A 21,795-nucleotide genomic window follows, 5' to 3' on the forward strand; every position below is an offset into this window, starting at 1 on the left:
ACGGAAATATCAAATTGTAAGCACGCCTGACTAATGCCCTGAGATAAAGTAAATTGCGTTAAACGCAGCCCGGTCTGACTACAGTGTTTTTGGCTCTGACGCCATCCCTTCCTGCTTCATTCACAAATCCAGCCACAGGAAGCAGGTCACTACACACTCTCCCTCCGGCCCCAAGTGCCAGCTGAAGCGGAGCAAAGGGCCCCCGATAATTTGAGGTCACAATGAGCACCAGATGTTGTTGGGGACAGTGCAGCGTCCGGGGGAAAAGTTATGTTCGGTGGCCTTGCATCACACTCTGGAAATCTTTAAACAGCTACCACATGTGATCAGACTCACACACACACACAGGCAGTTTCATCCAACAGTTGGCCCGGCAGCGTCTCCAGAGAGCGGCAGATGATAAATACATTGCGGTGCGCCAGCGTCTCCGTGTAGACGCGGAGCACTCGGCTAGCTCGGCCAGCTCGGCGTAAACCCCGTAATATATTATCTCTGCAGACATAAGCATTAAAATCTAATACTGTAAACGTTAATATGACAAGCCTGCGCTAATGCTACTTTGCAGAGCAGCTGAGGCCCTAGGAGTTACTGTACGCGGCGGTCTGCCCCTAGTGGGGGGATAGTGGGTGTGTGTGTGTGTGCTGGGAGGAGTCAGGAGGGGGCCAGTTGTCAAGAGACCACCCCAAACAGGGCCCAAACAGCCAGCTGGAGGGATTGAGGAGGCGCCATGTTGCACTGACCGACCAGATTCTTTAGATAGCTCGGGGGAGCGCGGGCCGCCCGCTGGCAGATGGGAGGATCTCCAAAGCCCCCTGCCCCTGCGCCCGCCCGCCGGTCCACTTTCCTCATATCAGCCTTCAACCTGAGTCACTCGCTCACCTCTAATCTCCCCCTCCGCCTCCTGCCGTGTCTTCGCTGTCTCTTTATCTAAATGTCTGTCTTCTGCTCGGCCTCTACGCCGGGTCCCAGGCGACGCTTAAAAAGTTGTACTCTCCACTTAAGGCCTTGAACTTGAACAGCTGCCAGCGTTTCGTCAACCCCCCCTTCCTCAATCTACTCCCCGGCTGAATTAACTTCTCTTGCTCTTTTCCCTCCAGTGAATCCAGACAGTTGACATGATGGATACTGCTGCTGCGCTGGAAGCTATCCCCCCACATTGTTTTTCGAAAAAAGAAAAAAATGAATAAATGCGGCGGTCTATTTCTGCAGCATAATTAGACTCTTAGCACGTCGCCACACTTGGGTGCAAACGACTAAATTGCAGCGGATGAAAATAAGGCGTTTCAAAGTTAATAGAAAGTGTTGCTCGTTATAATTGTGCTGTGCCTGGGCTGAAAACACTAAGCGCTGGGAGTATTGTTAGTACGAGACCCTCTAATCATTCTGGAAATAAAAGCACCCAGACTGTACTCTCTGCTCTGGTGGAAAAAAAAAATCACCTATGAAAACAGAAATTCCTGCCAGTACCTAATGAGATGATGGACAAGAGAGTGCGAACAGGCAGGGAGGAATAGCTGTTTGGTTTAGCTTTTCTCTGGGTGCAGTTTGTCTTGAGTGTGTCGGGGCCGGCTGGACACACACCCACAGACCCCGTCTTCAGGGGGACGAGTCGGAAATGGAATGAGCCAGACGGGGATCGCGGAGACGGCCCAGAAATTCTCTGTGTGCGGCTCCATAAAGGGTGAAAACACCCATGAAAAATATGTTTCCCAGAAAGACTAGTGATTAAACATCCATTGGTATTCACTTGCAGCGTAATCGCGAAGTGGGAGTAGAGCGACCCAGGCAGTCGGGATGAGTCCATCTCCCTGCCAACTCCATCACGGCAGCCTCAAAGAGGCTTCTTTTTTTTAAAAAAACAAACAACTAAAGTCTTCAATCTCATTCGGTCGCACTGCAGCGGAAGCCAAGCAGACAAATCACTTGTCAAATAAACTAATCGCAAGTAAAAGTTATTACTCTAGCACGGTGATGAATCACTGAACACACATGAATCTCTTGTGAGTGAGGAGGAAAGTGTGTCGTCTGAGTGTAATTTATCAGAACAGTTTGATTTCTGAGGGCTAGGCTTGATAATCATCAATAAAACAAAAGACTTTCATAGGAGAAAAGGTTACTTGTTTCGTTCGTGGCAGAGACAGAAACATTTTAGTTTCTTCTTTTAAAGTTACGAACCTTATCTGTACCACTGGATGCCCTAGATTTAGCCTGCATGCACACCAGAACAAACAGCTGCAGGCACCAATATCATGGGATGTCATCGTTTTGTGGATAATGTCAAATGACAAGGAATGTCAATAATAGATCAAGTGACATGAGGTACCCATTAGTGTTCTGTACACACTAAAGCTTAGTCTGAAATTCTCGACTGTTCTAAATGTAATTTCAAGTGTTGTTAAAATTTTAAAGTGTGACTAAATTTTTCACCAAAACATTTGGAAAATACAGTTTTTGTGCTTTTATGGCCGACTGTTGACTAAAACCCGAATTTTCCAATCTTGAAATTCTGCATGGATCATGTAAAACACAGCTTCAGTGTATTTCACATACACATAATTTTAAGACAGTCACAGAAGCTAGACACAGAGACGTATATAACAAAAAAAACATGAGTGCTGACAGAGAAACGGCCACGCCTGACCTTGATACTATATAAGACAACTGCAACATGCGTCTTGACATAAAAGCTGGCACTGCGCCAACATCTCCAACCTGTCATTTAAGCGCAATCAGCGAGACACCCTCTGATTTGAACCCTCGACGTCGAAGGGAAACCCTAACCCCGTCTCGTAAACTTGGGTTCCTGTCATGAGAATGATTTAGAGCAAAACGCACATTTTGGTGCTCTGTGTTTTACCACATCTGCCTGATTATGCCTCCTACTCCTCTGAAGCCCAGCCGTCTACAGGCTCCCCAATGAGTGAGAGAGAGCGACGGCAAACGCACCGGCCCTAATTAGGCATCTTAGAGTAATTAAACTAAACACAGCCTTCACGCTCCGCTCGGCTCATTCATCATGCTCTGCAGGAAACGCACTGTATGCTCACGCGCGGCGCAACGCATTTGGTCAGACGACACTTAATCCTCCGAGCCTCGTCGAGGGGGCTTAGCCGGGGTCCTGGGGATGACTATTACGACTGAATGTGTTTCTTATTGTGAACGCAGACCTCCCGCCTCCGCGCAGAGTGTAGCCTGAGGAGAAGGAAGAGCTCGAGATCCAATTGAGTCACAGGGGATGAAGGGGTATGAAACAATATCCCGTGCCGCTGTTGACTTTGGGCAGCGAGAGGCAGGGGCTGCAACACATACAATAGATGAGAGGATCAACCGCTAAACCGCCAGAAATCCACTTGTTTTAGTCCTCGACCTCCGCGGGCGACGCCGTCTCTTCGACATCTGAACCCGGGCCGAGGTTCCGTCAACTGAAGCCGACGCCAACTTACCTCGGAATCACTTTAAAGGTCCAGTGTGTGATACTTGGCTTGATTTATGATTTTTAGATTGGTAAATGCTTAATATACTGCCCATAAATACATTAAGTCAGTCAGAAGCCAATCAGAACAAGCTTGAGGCACAGCAGCATGTACGACGTTGTGAATAAACTCTTTTCTGGTGATTTTCTGGCCTTTATAATTTTTTTAAATGACTAAAAGACCATAACTGAAAAATGTACAATAGAAAGATTTGCTATGAATAGCATTTCAGCTCACAGTTGTTCTGTCAGCCGTTTGAAAGGCGTTAAGCGGACATATTTTTACGACTGGACTAAATTATCTCGTGTGGTACATGAGCCCTCCCCTATCTGCACTCACCGATGACAATGAGGGTGTAGTTGATGTTGACGCTGCCGAAGCCGTTGGTGGCTTTGCAGATGTAGGTCCCCGAGTCGTCCGCCTCCACCTCCTTGATCTTCAGGCCCATGCGGAGGATACGGAATCTGATCCAGCCGCTGTGGATGTTCCGCCCATCCTTGGTCCACATGATGAGCGGCGGGGGGTCCCCTTCCACGGGGCACGGCAGCTTCATGGCGCTGCCGATTCGGGCTGACTGTCTATGGACGACCTTGTCGGACACCCGGGGAGGTCCTGCGGACACGCAACCACAACATGATGGAAAATTCTTGCCAAACCAAATTCTGAGAAAAAAAAGAAACTTCTCATGGTTGCGCATACTGCATATACACAATGCATAATTACAGCGAATGTGGGTTTCTGTTTTTTAAAAGATAGCAGAATAGAGTTACGTGTTTTTTTTATTTTTGCATTGTGAAAAGGACATTGGTCAAGGACAAAGGACAAGTCTTGGTCATTCTATATTTCTTGTACTTTCATTTCTTGAACAATTTTTTGAGACATTTTTTGTGTATAAGATACTCAAAGAGATAAAATTCATCCCACATTTTAAATTATAGCAGGGAAAAAAACACCACCCTCACAAACATCTGTTTAATGTCTCTAATTAAAAATCTTAAGATTAGTCACCTAATTGACCTGTTGCTCAGATCATTTTCCAACATGTGTTTTCAGAAATAAGATGACGTTTTTTTTGCACCTTTCCACCTGTGCTGTTAATCAAATTGCAAAGCCCTGTGACTGTAAAAAAAACACCTCTTGAGAGTCTCCAGAAGGATATAATTTGTTTAACGACATGGGCAGAGATATATTGAAAACTACAAAACAATGAGGAGGGGAAAATTAAAAGCATGAAACAAGTACAACTATGATACATCTAAGAAAAAAATAAAGGTTTTTAGGTTGTTTCTCAACTGAATGTGCACATACGAAATCCAAACCCGAGGTCGCCTGACTAAAAGCTACTCTGGATGCAGACGGTTGGAATGGGATGCAGGTACTACTACTTGCCCATGCTTTTGTCTGATCACCCAGAATAGTGGAAATCAGACTGTAATAATTGAAGAGGGCCTGTGCGGAGAGGGGAAACGGTCCTGGCTCTGGTTTTTGCGTAGCGTGCGAGAGATCAAAGAGGCAGCGAGGGGCGGGGCCCGGGTGAAACGGACAGCGGCCCGCTCTCCCTGCACTTAATTGGCTCAGGTCTCGCACCCTCAGATCTGGTGTAGTGGAGCGGGGCGAAACACCCTGTGATGGTGTTAGGAGGCCTGCTCACACAGCACCGGGCACTCGACCCACACCCACCCCTCCGCAGCCCTCCCCACTGAAAGCTAAACAAAACCCCTGAATTACTGAGCCGACCAGACAACTGAGGAGAAACAGGAGATTGTGGGGGTGCAGCGGGGGAGGAGGTGGGGGTGCAGTGGAAACCCTGGAGCTGCCTGCAGCAGCCCTCAAAAAGCACACAGAGCTGAGTCTGTGCTTCTGAACAAATGGCCGGTCTGGTAGCAGTAAAAACAATGGGGAGGGCAAGTACACATGGCCTCGTACAAACACACACACACGCTCTTACACACACACACACACACACACAGTCACATTCCTTTGGTGCATTTCACACACATGGTAAACACAAAGTTCATTATGGTGAAGTGGTAGCTGGTGGGGAGGTGACACACAGGTAACTGCAGCTGGACTTTTCATCACATCACATTGCACAGATGTGCTTCAGCTGCAGGTACAACATCTGGAATGGACGGCCACTGGTGCTAGGAACACTATCACTTCTTATATATATATATATTTTTTTTAAAGGCACGTCCCGTTAATCCCAGAGGTTTTCTCACCCAAACCGTCACCGCGCTCTTTCTTTTCCTTCCTCTCAGAGGACGGCCTTTCCTGCGCCACGCCATACACAGGAAATTGAAAGTGTCATTGTTTATGTCAGCGCAGAAAGCCGACCGCAGTCAGTGCTTTGGCTGTTTTCAGCCGGGCCGTATCTCACGTCTCCTTCTTCGCCAGGCAGGAAAGCAGAAGAACAGAGGCGTTCACTGTGACTGTTTCAGGACCACAAACAGATCACAGGGTTGGCTGTGCTGCTGCTGCAGGAGGTTGTGACTTTGGAAGACTTAAACACAGTGTGTATGTACATATATATATATATATATATATATATATATATATATATATATATATATATGTATATATATATATATATATGTGTGTGTGTGTGTGTGTACTGTATATACACACAAGCATGCACAAATTTCTTCTAAATCTTGAAAAGTAAGCATGGCTTAAACCCCCTGAGTAACGGTTCTGCAAGCCGCTGAACCGTGCGTTCCTTCTGGATTAATGGTGGGGAGTGACGTAGAAAAAACAAGGACTGATTCATGCCAAAGGTTCAGCTGCAGTACCAAAACAAACGGAGAGAGTGTAGGTACTGTCTGCTTCGAACAAAGAATTAATGGGAGCTGGATGAGAAATTTCTCTGCACTTTTCTCATGGGAAAAATTAAGAGAGAGCAAGAGTAAGAAACATAAACTGTTGCGCAGGGGAAATTCTGCCTACTTGGCTTTTAAAAAAGCTTAAAGGACTAAACTGCTCATTAGAAGCAGTAAACTGAGATCAGAAATTGTTTGTCAGAGAGACGTTCGATTTGTCACGCCTTTCTTACTTTGGGATAAATATCCGAGCTTTGTTTTCCAACCTCCTTTTTGGTGAAGGAGGAGAGACGTTCCAGCTAAAACTACCCAACCATCTAAACAGTTGGAACCTTTGACCAACTCACAGCTCCTTTAAATGCTGAGCTCAGTGAACCAGTCGCCAGCTGAAACTCTTATTTATCCCATATTAACGCCCATATCAACTAGGCGACTATCTGCAAAAACAAAAACATATCCATCACATTTCCGCCGTGCCTTTCATTATAACGGCATCTGACCGTGAGCTTCTGATCTCGCTGGCTAAATAAAGCCAAAACGTTTGCATCAAGTGTGAGGAATGTGTAACAAATTATTTCCTCCCGCCATCTCTCAAGGTTAGAAGCGCCTTTGAAGTCCCATTTGACAAACAGGCCTTGGAGGAGGTGCTGAAATCCAGAATAATGTCAGAACGGCTTGATAATCTTTTTTTTTTTTTGCTTTGTGCAAGACTTCTATCCTGTCTTCACACAAATAGACTTGACTTCATCTTCCTCCTCCTCCACACAGCCTCCTCCTTCTCAAGGACAGGTTGTGTAAACCTTGGACTTGAAAGCTTCAATGACCACAAAGGTTCTGTGTAGGGAAAAAAAAACCTGGCTTATCAGTTTCACCCTTAGATGCATATTTCACTATGCACTATGCAATCACATCATAAAGCACACTGCGGTCTGCTAAATTTGACTCCTTCACACTAAACTGAGAATATTTCCTTGTTTTGTTTTGTTTTGTTTGACCAACAGTAGTTCTAAAGTAAAGCAAGATTTATTACCAACAATTGTCAGCTGCTCTCTGAATGGAAAATGATGCACATGGGCTTTCCCGGCCTCCTGCACTGGTAGGGCACTCCTCAGCCCAACTGCTTGTGTGAATGGAATCTTTCATGGTGCAGGAAGAGGAGGAGGAGGAGGAGGAGGAGGAGGACTGGCGACTCTCAGAATTAGCTCTGTTTTTCTTTGCTCAATTTGGCGATGGATTATTTAAAGAGAAAGGGGCTCAGTCAATAGAGGGCATTCTTGTGACGCAGACTAAATACAGCCGTTTTTTTTCACAAACCCTTGAGAGCGGTTTGATGAGCTGTTGACTTTACACAGGAATCCATTAAGTGAAAAAACTTAGGAAAGAATACCATTTACATACCAATAACCAAAATACAGATTTTTTTTTTTTTTTTTAAACGCTACGAACTACAAAGGTTGCTGGATTTGAGTAATGTGCAGATGCTCTGGTTCAATTTGTCTTAATTATTTTCCATTTTAGTTCACACCTGTGGATTTATTGTGACGTGGTGCATGTGCATTCCCCTCACAGAATCTGTCTGACCATTCAAACAACCTCTAACAGCTGCTCCATCACTGGAAAGCTGGAACTTTACTGAGCTGATTACGCACATTGCACTATGCAGCCAGTGCGGGATTAAGCCGTTCAAACGGCATGATAATCAACCTTCATCGTGAGCCAAGTGCCGAGGTGTCTTTTGCCAGGACTTTTGCACACACAACAACGAAAGTGAACAACAACTAAGACGAGTTATAGCAGCACAAGTTGCCACACTGCCCTGAGTCACATGGACAAGGATCCTGTCTTAAAAATGATGCGGAGGTCTTTAGAGCATTTCTGTTTTTTTAAAAAAAGGGCACTGGAGTCACTGTTTAATACACAGGGCTGAGATTGAATCAATTTTTAAACCTGTTGCTCAAAACAGCATTGTGCCTTCTTATTAACGCAGGAGTTTTGAGTTCTTTCGTTCAGACGTAGGGTGAGAAAAGGACATTGGAGACATTGGCGAGAGCAGCTCTCGTGTCTGAAGAAAAGAATTTCAAACTTGTTTCACATTTGCTATTAAGTTAAAAGCAGAAAGCCACATTCAAATGAACATCGCAAACTGTATTTAGCAGAACTGACGAGCTGCTGTTGTCCTCGGCTATACATTTCCGAGAGTGCAGATAAAAATCGGCGCGGAGCAACGAGAGACACAGACGGGGCCAAGGGCTACCGTGGAAAGCCGAGCAAGGACGTAAAGTGGGGGCAGTAAAAGGGTGAAAGGGCACAGAATATGTCTGTGGTTGTTCTGACAGCAGTGGGACGAAGAATGCCGTCTTTTCTTACTCCTCCAGACGTCCTGGCCGAGCCGCCTCGCCCCGTGTGGTAATCAATACTCGTTATTTTCCCTTCTCGCCTTTCCAATCAATAGATAAGAGCAGGGTAAGACCCTCTGAGACAATGGCTCTTTCTTCGGCACCATCTGATGTGGTCTGAATGGCAACCTCTCCGGTGGTGGGAATGGTACAGGAAGAGCTATTGGGTGACACGACTGGAGAAACAGCAGAAAGGGGGCGTAATAAAAAAGAAAGAGGTAAAGGGAGTAAAGCGCTCCCTCCGCTCCGAGCCGTCTATCTGATGGAAGCAGATTTGCTGGAGTAACGGAGCTGCTCGTTTGTAGAGAATCTGCTTTTTTCCACGCAGCAACTCACTCCCTCCGCTAATGGAGACCTCGACAACAGGCCCCTGCCAGGGCCCCTGCCTGATCAAAAGAACAGGAAAGAAATACAGAAATTACTCCAGCGTCATAAAGCTCCTGGAAACATCTCCATCACTCAGCCAATTCTCAACGACCCCTACCGGAGGCGGAGGCCTTTGAACTTTGAGTTGCTATATTTCATTAAAGTCGACTGCCTCCGCCTGGCCACTGCCATCTTTGTTCGCCTGTATGTTTTTGCAGACTTCAGCACCATCCATAACATGGCACGGCATTCCGCGGCTCCATCCAAAATAAATAAGGAGGTAATTTATAATTTGTTATTACATTAAGCGCACTGATACGGATTGCCTGCGTAACACGAACCAGACAGCTTTGGCTGACTTTCCCTTTGGAATTCTCCTGCCCTGTGACTCCTTGAGTGTGCGATTAACTGAAGGGTGCCTTTTGATTTCAGTTTGGGATATTCCATAACGCCTCCATACTTTTCCACGGTGTGCATAAGGAGCAGGGGGAAAGAAATGAGGCTTCATCCAAGGTCCTTGAGCTGAATTAATGGGGGCCTTTCATGTCATGTTTTTGGAACAGCCATTCTGTCTCTCCACTAGTGTTGCTTTAAACCTGCTTTTCTGATGTTTTACCTGGTTGTGGGCTAAAAAAGCAAGGAGCGAAGAGTTTCCTACAATGACTTTTAAACGTTTGCTTAGTCGAAAAAAAAATGATATAAATAAATAATAACAGTAATTTAGGGACACTTCAGCAATTGGCCATTTTTGTGAATATGAGGTGTTTTTTTATTTTGTTTTGTATTATTTGAAAGGGTAATAAAGGCAAAACTGAGTTTAGGAATACATGCAAATTATAATGGGTCACATTTCAACTTATTTTAAATTTTCTTTTTTTTTTTTTAAATGTTTAAAAGTAACTTGTTCTAGGTATATTATGACATCACATAATCTACAGGTGAATTGCTCTTTCCTGCCACTACACTGTCAAAATGATTTTAACTACTGGCGTAAAAAATGTTCAATTAATTGCAACTAATTGAATTGAATCAATAAAATTGTTAATTGATAATTAATCTATAATTGATTAATTGTTAACATCCCTAGCATGATTTATTGTCCGAAATGCTAACTGGTTCGTCTAGAGCCTGTTCAGCACAAGTCCACATATACAGACTGAAAATAGATGTAAAAGACGTTTCAACATTATGCAAACGCAAATGCTAAGTAACACACTCGCGCGCATGATGTTTCAATGCAGACGTGACACGGTTAATTCGCAGTTACAGCCAAAGAGTGCACAGTGAGTGGCACTCCAGTCGATTTATCTCACTCCATTAGGCTAAGGCCCGGTGCACACACGGGGGCTGAGTGTGTGCTTACAGAGCCACTTATCAGAGCCACGGCGAAAGGAGAGAGAGACCGCGGAGGGACAGAAAGGCCGGACGGAGAGAGTGACAGACAAAAAACAGCAGGGTCACAGTAAAGGAGACATAACAAAGACCAAAAAAAACAAGAAGGGAGAGGGGTGGGGTGAGAGTTAAAGAGAGGAGGCCTGATTTAGAGACTGGTTAAGATGGCAGAGAGGCCGCCTTTAACGTGGAGCTCACAAGGAGAGGAGGGCTGTGCATGGAGAGTCAAGGGGGGTGGATTAGGTGGGCCCAGGCGGCAGTAACCAGGAATCCCAACAATCTCACACCCCACTCTCTGGCCCGGGCTCAGGCCCAGCCACATGACACGCTCTAACAGACCTCTTTCTCTCTCTTAATACAGACCAGGGCACCGACCAGGGCAGCACCTGCTTATTATTGTCTAATTCGTTTGGAGATGGGATGACCTCTTGGCACGGATGGGGGCCATTGTGCGACCACTCGTTCCAAGTCGCAGGCACCCCGACACAAAAGCTACACCGCTGTCATCATCATAGCATAGGGGCGCGTGCACTGTGTTTACAATCACTCACTCTACGGTCAGACTTGGCTTTGTCTATCAGGGGGATAAAACTGCTTTGTTTGGTGAAATTCTTACCCAAGGTGGCTTTTTGTCTGTGCAACACTAAATAAAACATCCATCCATCCATCCGTTGTCAATACCCGCTTATTCCTGAGCTCAGGGTCAGGGGGGTCAGCTGGAGCCTATCCCAACTGTCATAGGGCGAAGGCAGGGTTGCACCCTGGACAAGTCGCCAGTTCATAGCAGGGCCACATAGAGACAACATTCACACTCTCACACACACACACACCTACGGATAATTTAGAGTTTCCAATTGACCTCACATACATCTTTTTGTGAGGAAGCCAGAATACCTAGAAAGAACCCACGCAGACACATGGAGAACATGCAAACTCCACACAGAAAGGTCCTAGGCCCCGGAATCTAACCCAGCAGCGCTAACCTAATGACTACATTCTGTCTGTAAAGCACTTCACGCGAGTGGTCACTGAGTATACTGCCAGGCAGCATACTGCCTGACTGGTACTATTTTAAAAAAGTTTGGAATTTGCTATCCATGGCAAATCAAGCTGGAATTATACTGAATGAGCAAAAATTCTGATCTGAATTCAACTGAATGCAACTCCAATTGTTACAACTCTGCCCTAGAGAACATTTGAACATTAAAGCCACAAATAAGATAACAAGAAGACATTATTGGGAAGTATTTAGAACTGCTTCTCGCAAACAAGCGCTGTCCCTGGCAGACTGCGACACTGTCTCCACATGTTATCAGGAGCTGTGTTTATGTTGCTTCGTGGCCTCCATCAGTCAACAGTGAGGTGCATCCTGCCGCTCCCCGCATGCCTCCTACTTCAACCTTCCGGCATTCCACAAAGAGGAAAGTTAAGCAATGCGGGCTCAGCGCACCGTCTACAGTTGACACAGTTGGAGTCCAGTCTGGGGTGCTGAATGTGATACAGATGTCCGATTAAGTCTCGCCACCGTTGCCCCCCCGAGTCCACGCGATGTTCCGCTAACTGGCAAACAAGCCAGGAGGCAGTAAACAAGACTGTTTTCAGCCAGATGTGTTTTCAGCCAGATGTGTTTTCAGCCAGACGTGTTTTCAGCGGCGAGCAATGTATATTTCTGTGTGTGGTTGTGTCTGTGTGATGATGAGGTTGACGACTGATCCTGGCGCAGTCGAGTTCATCTCACTTTTCCGTCCCCAGGAACCTTACACCGGAGCAGCTTGTGGATCGGGCCAATCGCCTTGATACTGGGAAGCGCTTCACACCAGCGCCTTTGTCAACAAGCCCTTTTCACGGAGACGGCCAATGACAGGCTGCAGTGTAAGCGGGAGTGTTTGGGCAGAATGGAGCAATTCAGGGCTGAGGCGGAGAGGGAGGGACGGTGAGAGAGCCGGCGGAGGAGTGGGCAAGCGGGAGAAAGAAAAGCTGGTGAGACAGACGAGACAGAGGCGGGTGGAGGCAGGGCCAGACATATGGAGGGGGTGGAGGAGCTGGCAAAGCTCTCACTGACAGAGACGGACGGGTGAGGCGGGGGGGCTCTTGACAGTCGGGCAATATTGTCTGAAATCAATCTGTCATCTCAGAGCTGTTGAGCCTGTCATTACGATGCGGTACCCGCTCTTTCACAGCGACAATTTGTCCACTGCTTTCTCAGTTCGACTTACTGCTCGGCACAAAGGTCGCTGCCCTTCAACCGTCTACCGCCTGCCAACCTGGTTGTCTGGCTCTTTGTCTGTCAACTGCCCCATTCTGGGCATTTGATTTGAGCCCTGCAAGCTTGCACAGCAAGTACAGGAAGCCACTAGACTGAAGATGGCGTCCTGCTGGTACGTCATCTACCGTCAGCCATCCCATCGCATGGTCAAAAAGAACAAAACAGAAAAAGCAACCTGGTTATTTAAACACAACACGACTGTATGCATCACACGGGTGACAAGGCTGCGTTCAGACTGCAGGCGAATCGGATTCAAATCAGATTCCTTCTCAAATCAGATTTTTGGGGCTGACTGTCCACACTGTTTTTATCAAGTGTCGAAATGGGATCTGGTTCTGTTCAGACTGGGCCACATTATTGACCGATTAGACAGGTTGCTGTAGCAACGACGTCGGAGCGGAGGCGTTGTCCAGCGCGTGTAGTTTGTGACTTGTTGCGACAAATGCCCTGGAGCTTGGCTTGAATGGAGCTATCTCCACACAGACTGATGAGGCAGTGAGTTTCCACCTCTGTCCGGGGACTGCTGTTTTCTACTTCTTCTGTCTGCTCCATTGCGTGACAGCTCCGCACCTTGAAAGGCACTCTCTGGTCTGGCGCATTGGGTTTTTGCGTCGCATAGAGTGACGTCACGGACAGTCAAAACCGATTGGTGTGTTTGGAGCCGTTCAGACTGAGACGCATCTGTCCAAACGTGATTTGAAACTACCTCCCAAAAGTGGTTTCAATCCGTTTTGCAAAAATCGGATTTCATGTGATTTGTGACTGTTCAGACTACAAAAGAGCGGTGTCAATCTGGATGGGCTGAAAATCAGATTTTGGCTGGCAGTCTGAACGCGCCTTTAACCCTCAAGCTTCAAATTCAGAGTACTTTCAGGCAAGGCGGGGAGGAGCCCCAACACACTCTCAAAAAAACCCCAGCACATGAGGAAATCAAATCAATTTCACTGCAAGCTATAGAATTCCAGTCTGGTACAGCAGTAGCTGGAAATAAAATATGACGGATTAGACTTTGTGCCAAGAGAATGATTTTTCCACCCGTGTCAGACAGAAGTCAAGGCAGTGACATATTTTCTTTTATTATTATTACCGCGTTCCCCCGAAGTGAAAAGTCCATCACTCTTTGCCTCGTCGCGTCCATTCAGAGAGAGAGAGAGAGAAGAAAAAAGCGCTACCGCTGCTGGAAGGAAGGAAGGGGGCTACGCATTCCATCTTGACAGCCTTCACGCACGCAATGAAAACTCCCATTCTGATCGACGGCGACGAGCAAGCAACCCACACGGGGATCTTTACAACCTCCATCAATGGGGGCGACAATGCACATAGAATTTCGGAGGGCACTCAAAGGAATCACTAATGAAAAACAAAGTGGGAGTGGAAAAAAGCCACAAAGCCATGTGGGGTCGCATTGAAATTAATCGGAGGTGAACTGAAACTGAAAAGCAGGATCCGAGGGGGAGCGTGCGCGCGTCTTTCTGTGTGTGTGCACGCGCATTTCGTGCGTTTCGGGACGTCTTCCACCACGACAACGCAGTGTGTCAAAGGCAGCAGGGGAGGCCACACTCGGGGCTTGTTATCCCAGCTGTCCCTTGGCTCAGCTTTCTTCAGGCTCAGCCAGCCGTCGTCTCTGCCTCCACCAGAACTTTCAATCAACCTTTTGACTTTCGAACAGCAGGGTTTTGGGGTGTGTGAGTGTGTTTGTGTGGGGGGAAGAGAGAGGGAGAGAGAGTTTGTCAGGCGTAAAACGATTGTTCAAGAAAGTGCCACGGAGGGAGGAGGACGACTGAGGGAGATTCAAAGAGCGAGGGAAAAACTTTGACACTGCCCATGTTGAGCCATATTAGACCACTTTTTCAGGGTCTCGGTCTCGTCTTGGACTGTAAGGCATTTTTACTCGGTCTTGTCTCAGTCTCGGACCGGACGGAATCTGGATTTTTGATCAAGACCAGTCAAGACTCACCCCCAACACTACAATGACAGATAATAAGGACAAGAACCCAGCTGCTGCTGTTTTACACTCTGTTGTGACACCCGAGTGACACAGCCCCTCATTCCTAGTGAATTTGTTTTTTAATTTTATAAAGCAAACTTGTTTTTTGGAAAAGGGTTCAAAATAGTTGGTAAAGCGGCAAAATGTTAAAGAAAATTATTGAAAGACACCTTGCTGAAAAGAGATGTTGCTTTTTCGATTTAGAAGGAAAATTCAATTTAGAAAAGATACTGGTCATTTTTTTCTGTTTTGTTGTTATTTTTCTTTGATATATGAAGACTTGGTCTTGGTCTGGTCTCGATCTCGATACTTTATAGTCTTGATAATATCCTGGTCACGGTTGGTGCGGTCTTGACTACAACACTAAGCCATATATTAAGGTTGACAAAGTGTGCAAGTGACTGGAAGAAATTGGATTTTTCCCTCAAATCATAATCAGAGAGGGACAGAATGTGAGACTTGATGCCTGAGAACATTCTGAGGAAAATAAAGAAGAAGGGGCTTGTTGTGCTGGCCTTGATAACTCGTGAATGATACAGTGGCACGGCACATTCAAACAGGCTGCGGCAAGCACATGCAGCGAGACGGGGAGGATAACATATCTGCACCTTAAATCGGCCCTTTCTTTATTCACCGGCATCACAATAACGCCTTGCCCGGACGTGCTCAGTAGCGCCCTGAATCAAAAACAATTTCTAAATGGGTCACCCGCAGTTTTCCTGTTTTTTTTGTTTATGGCGCGAGAGGCTCGACTCAAGACGAGAGAGCAGCAGGCAGGTGAGCAGCGAGAACTGCTGGAATCCTTTCTGACTGAAACGATCTGGCAGGCGGGGATAAAAAAAAAAATGAAGTGGATGCGACTGGAGCGCGATGGGAATGGGAAGGTCGGTCCCTTGCTGTAACTTGGCTCTTCTGAATAGTTCTGGGAAAAGGGGGGCGCATGACTTGGAGAACTGAAGGCGGCTCAGACAGGGGAGGGGAGAGGAGGGAAGGTTATGCAAGACAAACAGCTCCTACTGTGGGGCTATAATGTTATTGTAGGGTCACTTGTCAGGGCTCCAGCGGGGGCAGACCCCCACCAATGGGCGTTCCTCTACTGCATCGGTGTCAAACTCTGGCCCGCAGGCCAAATAATTATATTTGGCCTGTGAGGCAATACTAAATCACAACTACAGCTGGCCTGCTGGTGTTATACAGCACATGTACCACTCATACTACAACTCCCAGAATGCTCTCTGCTCAATCAGCACAGGACGTTCATTGAAGGATATTATTATTACTTCACTGGTTTATTGTTGTTATTTTTAATTTAGAGAAAAGAGGCGTACGATTTGTATTGACATTTATTTTGGTTTGAAATTCGATTTTGCATGTGTGCCATATTAAGTCATCTATTGTATAGTAGTAAACTGCGCTTGTTCTATATTCAGGTTTTTAGCCCACTTGTGTATTTGAGTTTGACACCCCTGCTCTACTGCGTCGGTCCGCTCATCCTCCTCGCCCCCTCCCCCGCCAATGGTGTAACACAGCAGCCTCAAGTCCAGAGTCTAAACAGCGTTCCTCTATATTATTACAACCTCATTTGACAGCAGACATCTGTTCCCGGACAAACTTTTAGTTCTTCGCGCGGCCCAATAAATCCTTCGGGCTGTACCAGGAAAGCCTGTAAACGCAATTACCATGTGAACAGTGATGGGGGTGGCACCTTGTCGTTGTGTCAGGAAGCCACTTGGAGAGTTTTTTTGTGGAGGTTAACGGGAGAAAAAAGGAATTCTATTTAACTGGACCCGACGCTGTTCAGCCGGCAGGAAGAGTGTGTGTGGTCTGAAAACACTGCCGGAGCCAACTGCCCAAACAAACTAATGAGTATTGTACACACACACACACACACACACCCACACGCGCGCGCAAGCACACACACAGACCTTTTTTATTACTTAACCAGATTTACTCGAAGAAATAAACAAAGAAGAAAATTAAATTTGCCTCATGCGTTTCAGCATTAGCGTACAACTGAAAGGGGTCAAGCGCCGACGGGCGGCCAGCGGCTCGTTGAAATTCCACATGAATGCTAATTGAGGTGTCCATTAAAATCGGCCGATGTGGAGGAGGAGGAGGAGGGTCCGCTCGCAGGGATTATACGACCCCAGCTAAAGCAAACACTGACTGACCTCCATTATGGCTACTTATCACGGCGGCAGGCCCTCTCCTTTCTTTTCCTGCTGCAGGGGTGAAGTCTGACACATTCCTGCGTGCGAATGTTTCCTTCTGAAGCAGCAGGGTCGGCGCTCTGCGCTGACGGATGGGCAGCGAGGATTGGCACGCCTGTGGTCACATTATTTCCTCAATAGCGCGCGAGGGAGAGTGAGAGAGAGAAAGATGGTGGCAGGAGTGTATTGTTTCCAGCCTGGCTCGGGGGACTGAAGGAAGCGTAGCAGCGTTGGCTCTTGGAATATCTCTGAGGTTTTGTCAAATTGCCCCCGTGAATGTCCCATTATTATCACGCAGTTTCTCAGGTAATTTCAGGCCGTTTAGGGGGAAACACACTCATTCGGACACAAGCGAGCGGCGCCTGTTGGCTCTCGTAACTTTCTCTCACACCATTGTAAATAAGAGTCACCAGTCTACTGTGAGGGTTTCTTTCTTTCCTTCTTTCTTTTTTTTTTTTAATGAATGGCAAATACGTCTGGTCTACAGGGATCAGGAGCGTTTAAAATAAATCACTGTCTAACCCGGGGGGAGCACCGCACATAATAATCCGTCCATTGTTCTCCACAAATGGACCCAGACTCGCTAAATAGGGCTGTGAAGAATTGGACAAGGCTTGGCCGAGAGTAGGGGTCAGCTAATGTCTTGTTTTAACGACAGCGCATTAACTTAACTCGCTTCCTTTAGCTTTACGTCGGCAGTAAATGTGAGGAAATGCAGAGAGGAGCGCAAAAAAGAAGGAGCAGAGTCAAGAAGGTGACAGACAGTGTTGGTTTTCCTGGTCTTGTAAAACGCAGATGCAGAAAATCACAAGAGTTGCACTGTGTCCCATTTTTTGCTTTGGGCAGCAAAACAAAAAGACAACAGAAAATCGATTTGCTTTTCAGTACCTAAATTGAACGTGAAGGTGTGACTTGGACATGGACCAGAGCAGAAGAACAGGCAAGCATTCTCAGCACAATTCTTTTGTCTTGAACCTTCAGCTTGGCCCGTATGATCTCATTCCACTACCTTCGTGACATTCAGGAGCTATTTAAGAATAAGAGGACTTTTGGGGCATTTAGTTGCTGAGAAACTACTCTCATTATGTTCGAAGGAAATGGAAAACCGTGCAAGCGCCAAATGGCCATGTGATTTTAAAGAGGCCTTGGCATCAAATTTATCTCCAAGTCTTGTTGTGAAAGCGTGATGTAATTCCTCAATAAAATGTAAGTTCCAAAACCCTCTTAGTTCGCATTTTGAACGAACTTCCCCCGTTAACTCGAGATGTAAAGCAGAGATGTCCAGAGGATTTGAAAGCAGGAACAAAGCAGAGTTAAAAAAGAAACAATTGTACGCTAAAGCCTGTTTCTAATTAACATCCATCAAGACTGTATTGCTGAGTGTGTGTGTGTGTGTGTGTGTGTGTGTGTGTGTGTGTGTGTGTGTGTGTGTGTGTGTGTGCGTGCGCCTGTTTATTAACCACAACAAGTCCTGGCACATAGCAGAGACACCTGGAGCCTCTGTGGGTCTCCCAGGGCCGCCTTCCTGCAGACCTTTAGGTCTGTGCCGCCGCTATGTATTTCTCAGGTGTTGGAGCCCAGTGGTCCCGGGGCCTGTCACCACATTAAAGACTTTGCTGGGACACATCACCGAGCACCTCTTCCAGCAGCAGGGGGTGGAAAGAGAAGGCGCTGGGTGCGGAGTGCCTCATGGAATAATTCTAGCGCAGCCAGCCAGCCAGCCAGTCAGTCAGTCAGTCAGACAGTTGTAGTAGTGGAGGGAGGAGGGCCGCATGTGTGTATGTGTGTTAGGGGCATGAGGGCAGGGGGCAGGGGGCTTCACGGTCAGATGTCGCCCGATGACTGACAGCAACAACAGGCCTCACATCGTCCACACCGACTTACAGTCTTCACCATGCATGCGCTTTCAAACATTTACACACAAGCAGAAAAAAGCAACAGTTCCTGCATTAACGCACACAGCCGAGGCAGCTTGTCCTTCATTATTTCATTTGCGTTAATCAAAGACGTCATTGTGTATTGTTAAAGTTTACAAGGGAGGACGTTCCATCTTATTCTGATCTTGGCTTAACTTATAAAACATACGAGCTTCAAGTCAAGACCCCGTGGGCGTTTTTTTTTCCCCAGGATGTCAGTGTTAAACTGTTACATTTGGACTGAAACATAGAACTCACTGTTCGCTGCTCCACTTAAAAGCTGCGGGGTACTGCCGGTACCTCCAAGATTCCTTGGAATTATTAAAAAAAAAAAAAAAAAAAAAAAAAAAAAAGTTCCTTCAAGTCCACATATCTACTGTGCTGCTACCGGTGCGTCTGTTAAACGTTTGGAAGAAAAAACGATGACAAACAGTAACTTCTTTCTCTTGTTTCAACTGAAAATCGGCACGCATTGGCTCGACCATTAACATTGGATTCTTTTTAGGTTCTTTTATTGAATCAGCATCTGTAAATCCATAAACACACATAATTGCCCTTTCTAATCTAATTTAGCCTACAAGTCTTGTTTACTTTTCCTTTAGCCCTGCCATGACGGCACCTCAGCCACGTGGTGAATAAGGCATTGTCTGCAGACGCATAGATCTAATCTCTAAACCACCACCACCAGTCTCCTTCCTGCCCCCTCTAACTCCTGTCCCGATAGCCACATGCGGGTATTGCATTAATCAGTCGCCTCGCAAATTCAACTTCCACTCTGAGCTGGGTGGAAGCTGAATTGGGGGGATGGGGGGGGGGCGGGGGGGGGGGGGTAAAGACAGCGCTGTGGATGGTTCGCTTGTTTTGACAGTGCCTGGTCTTCCGCAAGGGAAGTGTTTGGCTTTTAAATCTTGCCCATAAAAGTGTAGCTTTAACTTACGGTGCCAGATTACACCAGGCATGCTTCGGTAGCTGCTGATTGTGGATGAAATGATAGAAATTTCACAAGCCGTTGACACGCTCACTGTAAGCCGTCTTTGTAAGGCAAAGTATTGTTACTGGCACAATAAACAGTGTAGTGGATTGCGGTTGGACTGAGGTCTCCCACTCTGGGCTCAGTGTTTGGGTCATGAGTGCGTGCACGCTGCGCTGATGTGAGACAGTCTCTTGGACAGCCATGGGAGAGCTGCTCCTAAAACTGACTGCAGTTCTTTCGCCCTGGGAAGCTGATGGACAATGTTTGTTTGGTTTAAGTGCAGTGAATGTGTGTGCACGCACACACACTCACGCACACACTGGGGGTAGGGGTTGGCTTGCCCCTCTCTCATTACCCTCAGTGTTGATTTTGACATGTAAAGCCTTTTTATTTTCAGTTTTCCATTTCTTACTCCTCAGTGTGAAAATATTAAGAGCCAACTGAGATGTTCTTCATGCTCTACTACAAAGCAGCCAGTCACTTTGAGTTATGCTCTTCTTTGACCATTAGGTTAAAAACACAAGATACAAGGCCGGGAAAAAGAGGAATATTTACACAGTTCTCACCTCTTGCACAGTCTGTCAGTAAAAACGCCTCAAAGATGAACAGCACAATCTTCAGGGCGCTCATGCTGTCCAAAGACAACTTGGTGTTCCCAAAATCTGGAAAAGATGTAGTACCATTGACATGGATTACACACCGCTGACTGGCTAAAGGTGAAGACATTAAAACGATATTGAAAGGGGGTAGGTGGTTACTTTCAAATGCTCAGAAGATCCAGAATGAAATAGAAGCAGTGCAATTGTACAGCTAACTGAGTAATTTTTAAGCGTCTGAATTACTTTTTTCTTTTTTCATTGTAACGAAACTGTACAAATTTTCTTTCGAGCGGGCTTACACCTTTCCCACATTTCTGAAAATGCTAAATGAGGGCATTTGAGCAAGAGGTACTGTCAATGGGTCCTTATATAGTTCCAGAAATAAATTATTTTTCAAAGTCAAAATTGACAAACTGTATCAAGAACTCAGTTCCAGGTTGTTGTCAGTTCCAAGTTTTTTCTTTGCAATCTTCAACAGTGCCTGGATACAACCATGTCTTAGCTGTGCTAACAAAGCGAATAGTTAATTACGTGGAAAATTTAGCTTAACATCAATAAAAAGCTCAATTTAGAAAATGTCACTCATGCCGCCCACATGTAGTCCGGGGAACAATGTCACTTAATCAGTTTAGAAGGGGGGGAAAGTGCAATAAAGGACCAACATACCTGTGTATTTAATGAATGAAGTCAACCTTCTATCGGCCTTTTAATTGAAGAGCATTCAGCCGCTGTCCGTGTTGAGTCCATGAATCACTAGTGACAGACTTTTTCACCCCAACTGGAGTAGGACGCGCGCCTCACTCGGGGTAAAAAATAAAAAATAAAAAAAATTGTAGAAATAAAATAAATAACCGCCGCGTTAAAAAATAAAAATAAAAGTAAAAATCACGGCTAAATATCCTTACACTCACTTATGGATAAAAGTTTTTTAAAAAGCAGTGACTCCGGTCCGAGTATCCGCTTCGGCCACTTGGAGACTTTTCCAGTTGCGAACACACACAGCAGCAGCGGAGACTTGTTGTCCGTCCCAGAGCTGCAGCTACGGGCCAATCACAGCCCGCGGAGGACGACGGCTCTATTTAACTCTTCGTATTTCACCTTCGGGCAGGCCTTCCACATCTCTCATCGCAGTGGGAGCGATGTTACAAGAAACACACGGCAGCTGTAAAGTCTGAGGCATGGCGATACACACTCTACTACCACTGTAACGGTCACTCTTGTTGAGTCATGTTTGGAGAAACGGAAATGCGAGCATGCGTGAAAACTTGCTTTAGAGAAGGAAACATTCTACAAAAGCCCCGACTGAAGAGTAGGACAAAACGCGCTATTACATTTATATTTGAAGAAATAAAAAAAGTCATATGTTCTGTTTACTATTTCCATTTGCTACCTCACATC

At 46.1% G+C, this 21,795-nt stretch overlaps 1 protein-coding gene across 1 annotated transcript in view; it reads right to left on the reverse strand.

The window, feature by feature from the left end:
- Positions 1-21,566, reverse strand: part of LOC142883312 (fibroblast growth factor receptor-like 1) — a 28,268-nt gene extending 6,702 nt beyond the window's left edge. Inside the window, exons 1-3 of the mRNA XM_076018091.1 lie at positions 21,064-21,566; positions 20,365-20,460; positions 3,813-4,085 (exon numbers count right to left, since the gene is read on the reverse strand). Coding sequence (XP_075874206.1) covers positions 3,813-4,085; positions 20,365-20,428 — 337 coding nt within the window. The 5' untranslated portion in view covers positions 20,429-20,460; positions 21,064-21,566. The remainder of the gene's footprint in view (positions 1-3,812; positions 4,086-20,364; positions 20,461-21,063) is intronic.
- Positions 21,567-21,795: the final 229 nt, after the last annotated feature.

The sequence above is a fragment of the Nelusetta ayraudi genome, unplaced genomic scaffold (assembly GCF_046127955.1).
Source record: "Nelusetta ayraudi isolate G7.1 ecotype Tasmania unplaced genomic scaffold, CSIRO-AGI_Nayr_v1 ptg000007l, whole genome shotgun sequence".
Classification (NCBI taxonomy): Eukaryota; Metazoa; Chordata; class Actinopteri; order Tetraodontiformes; family Monacanthidae; genus Nelusetta; species Nelusetta ayraudi.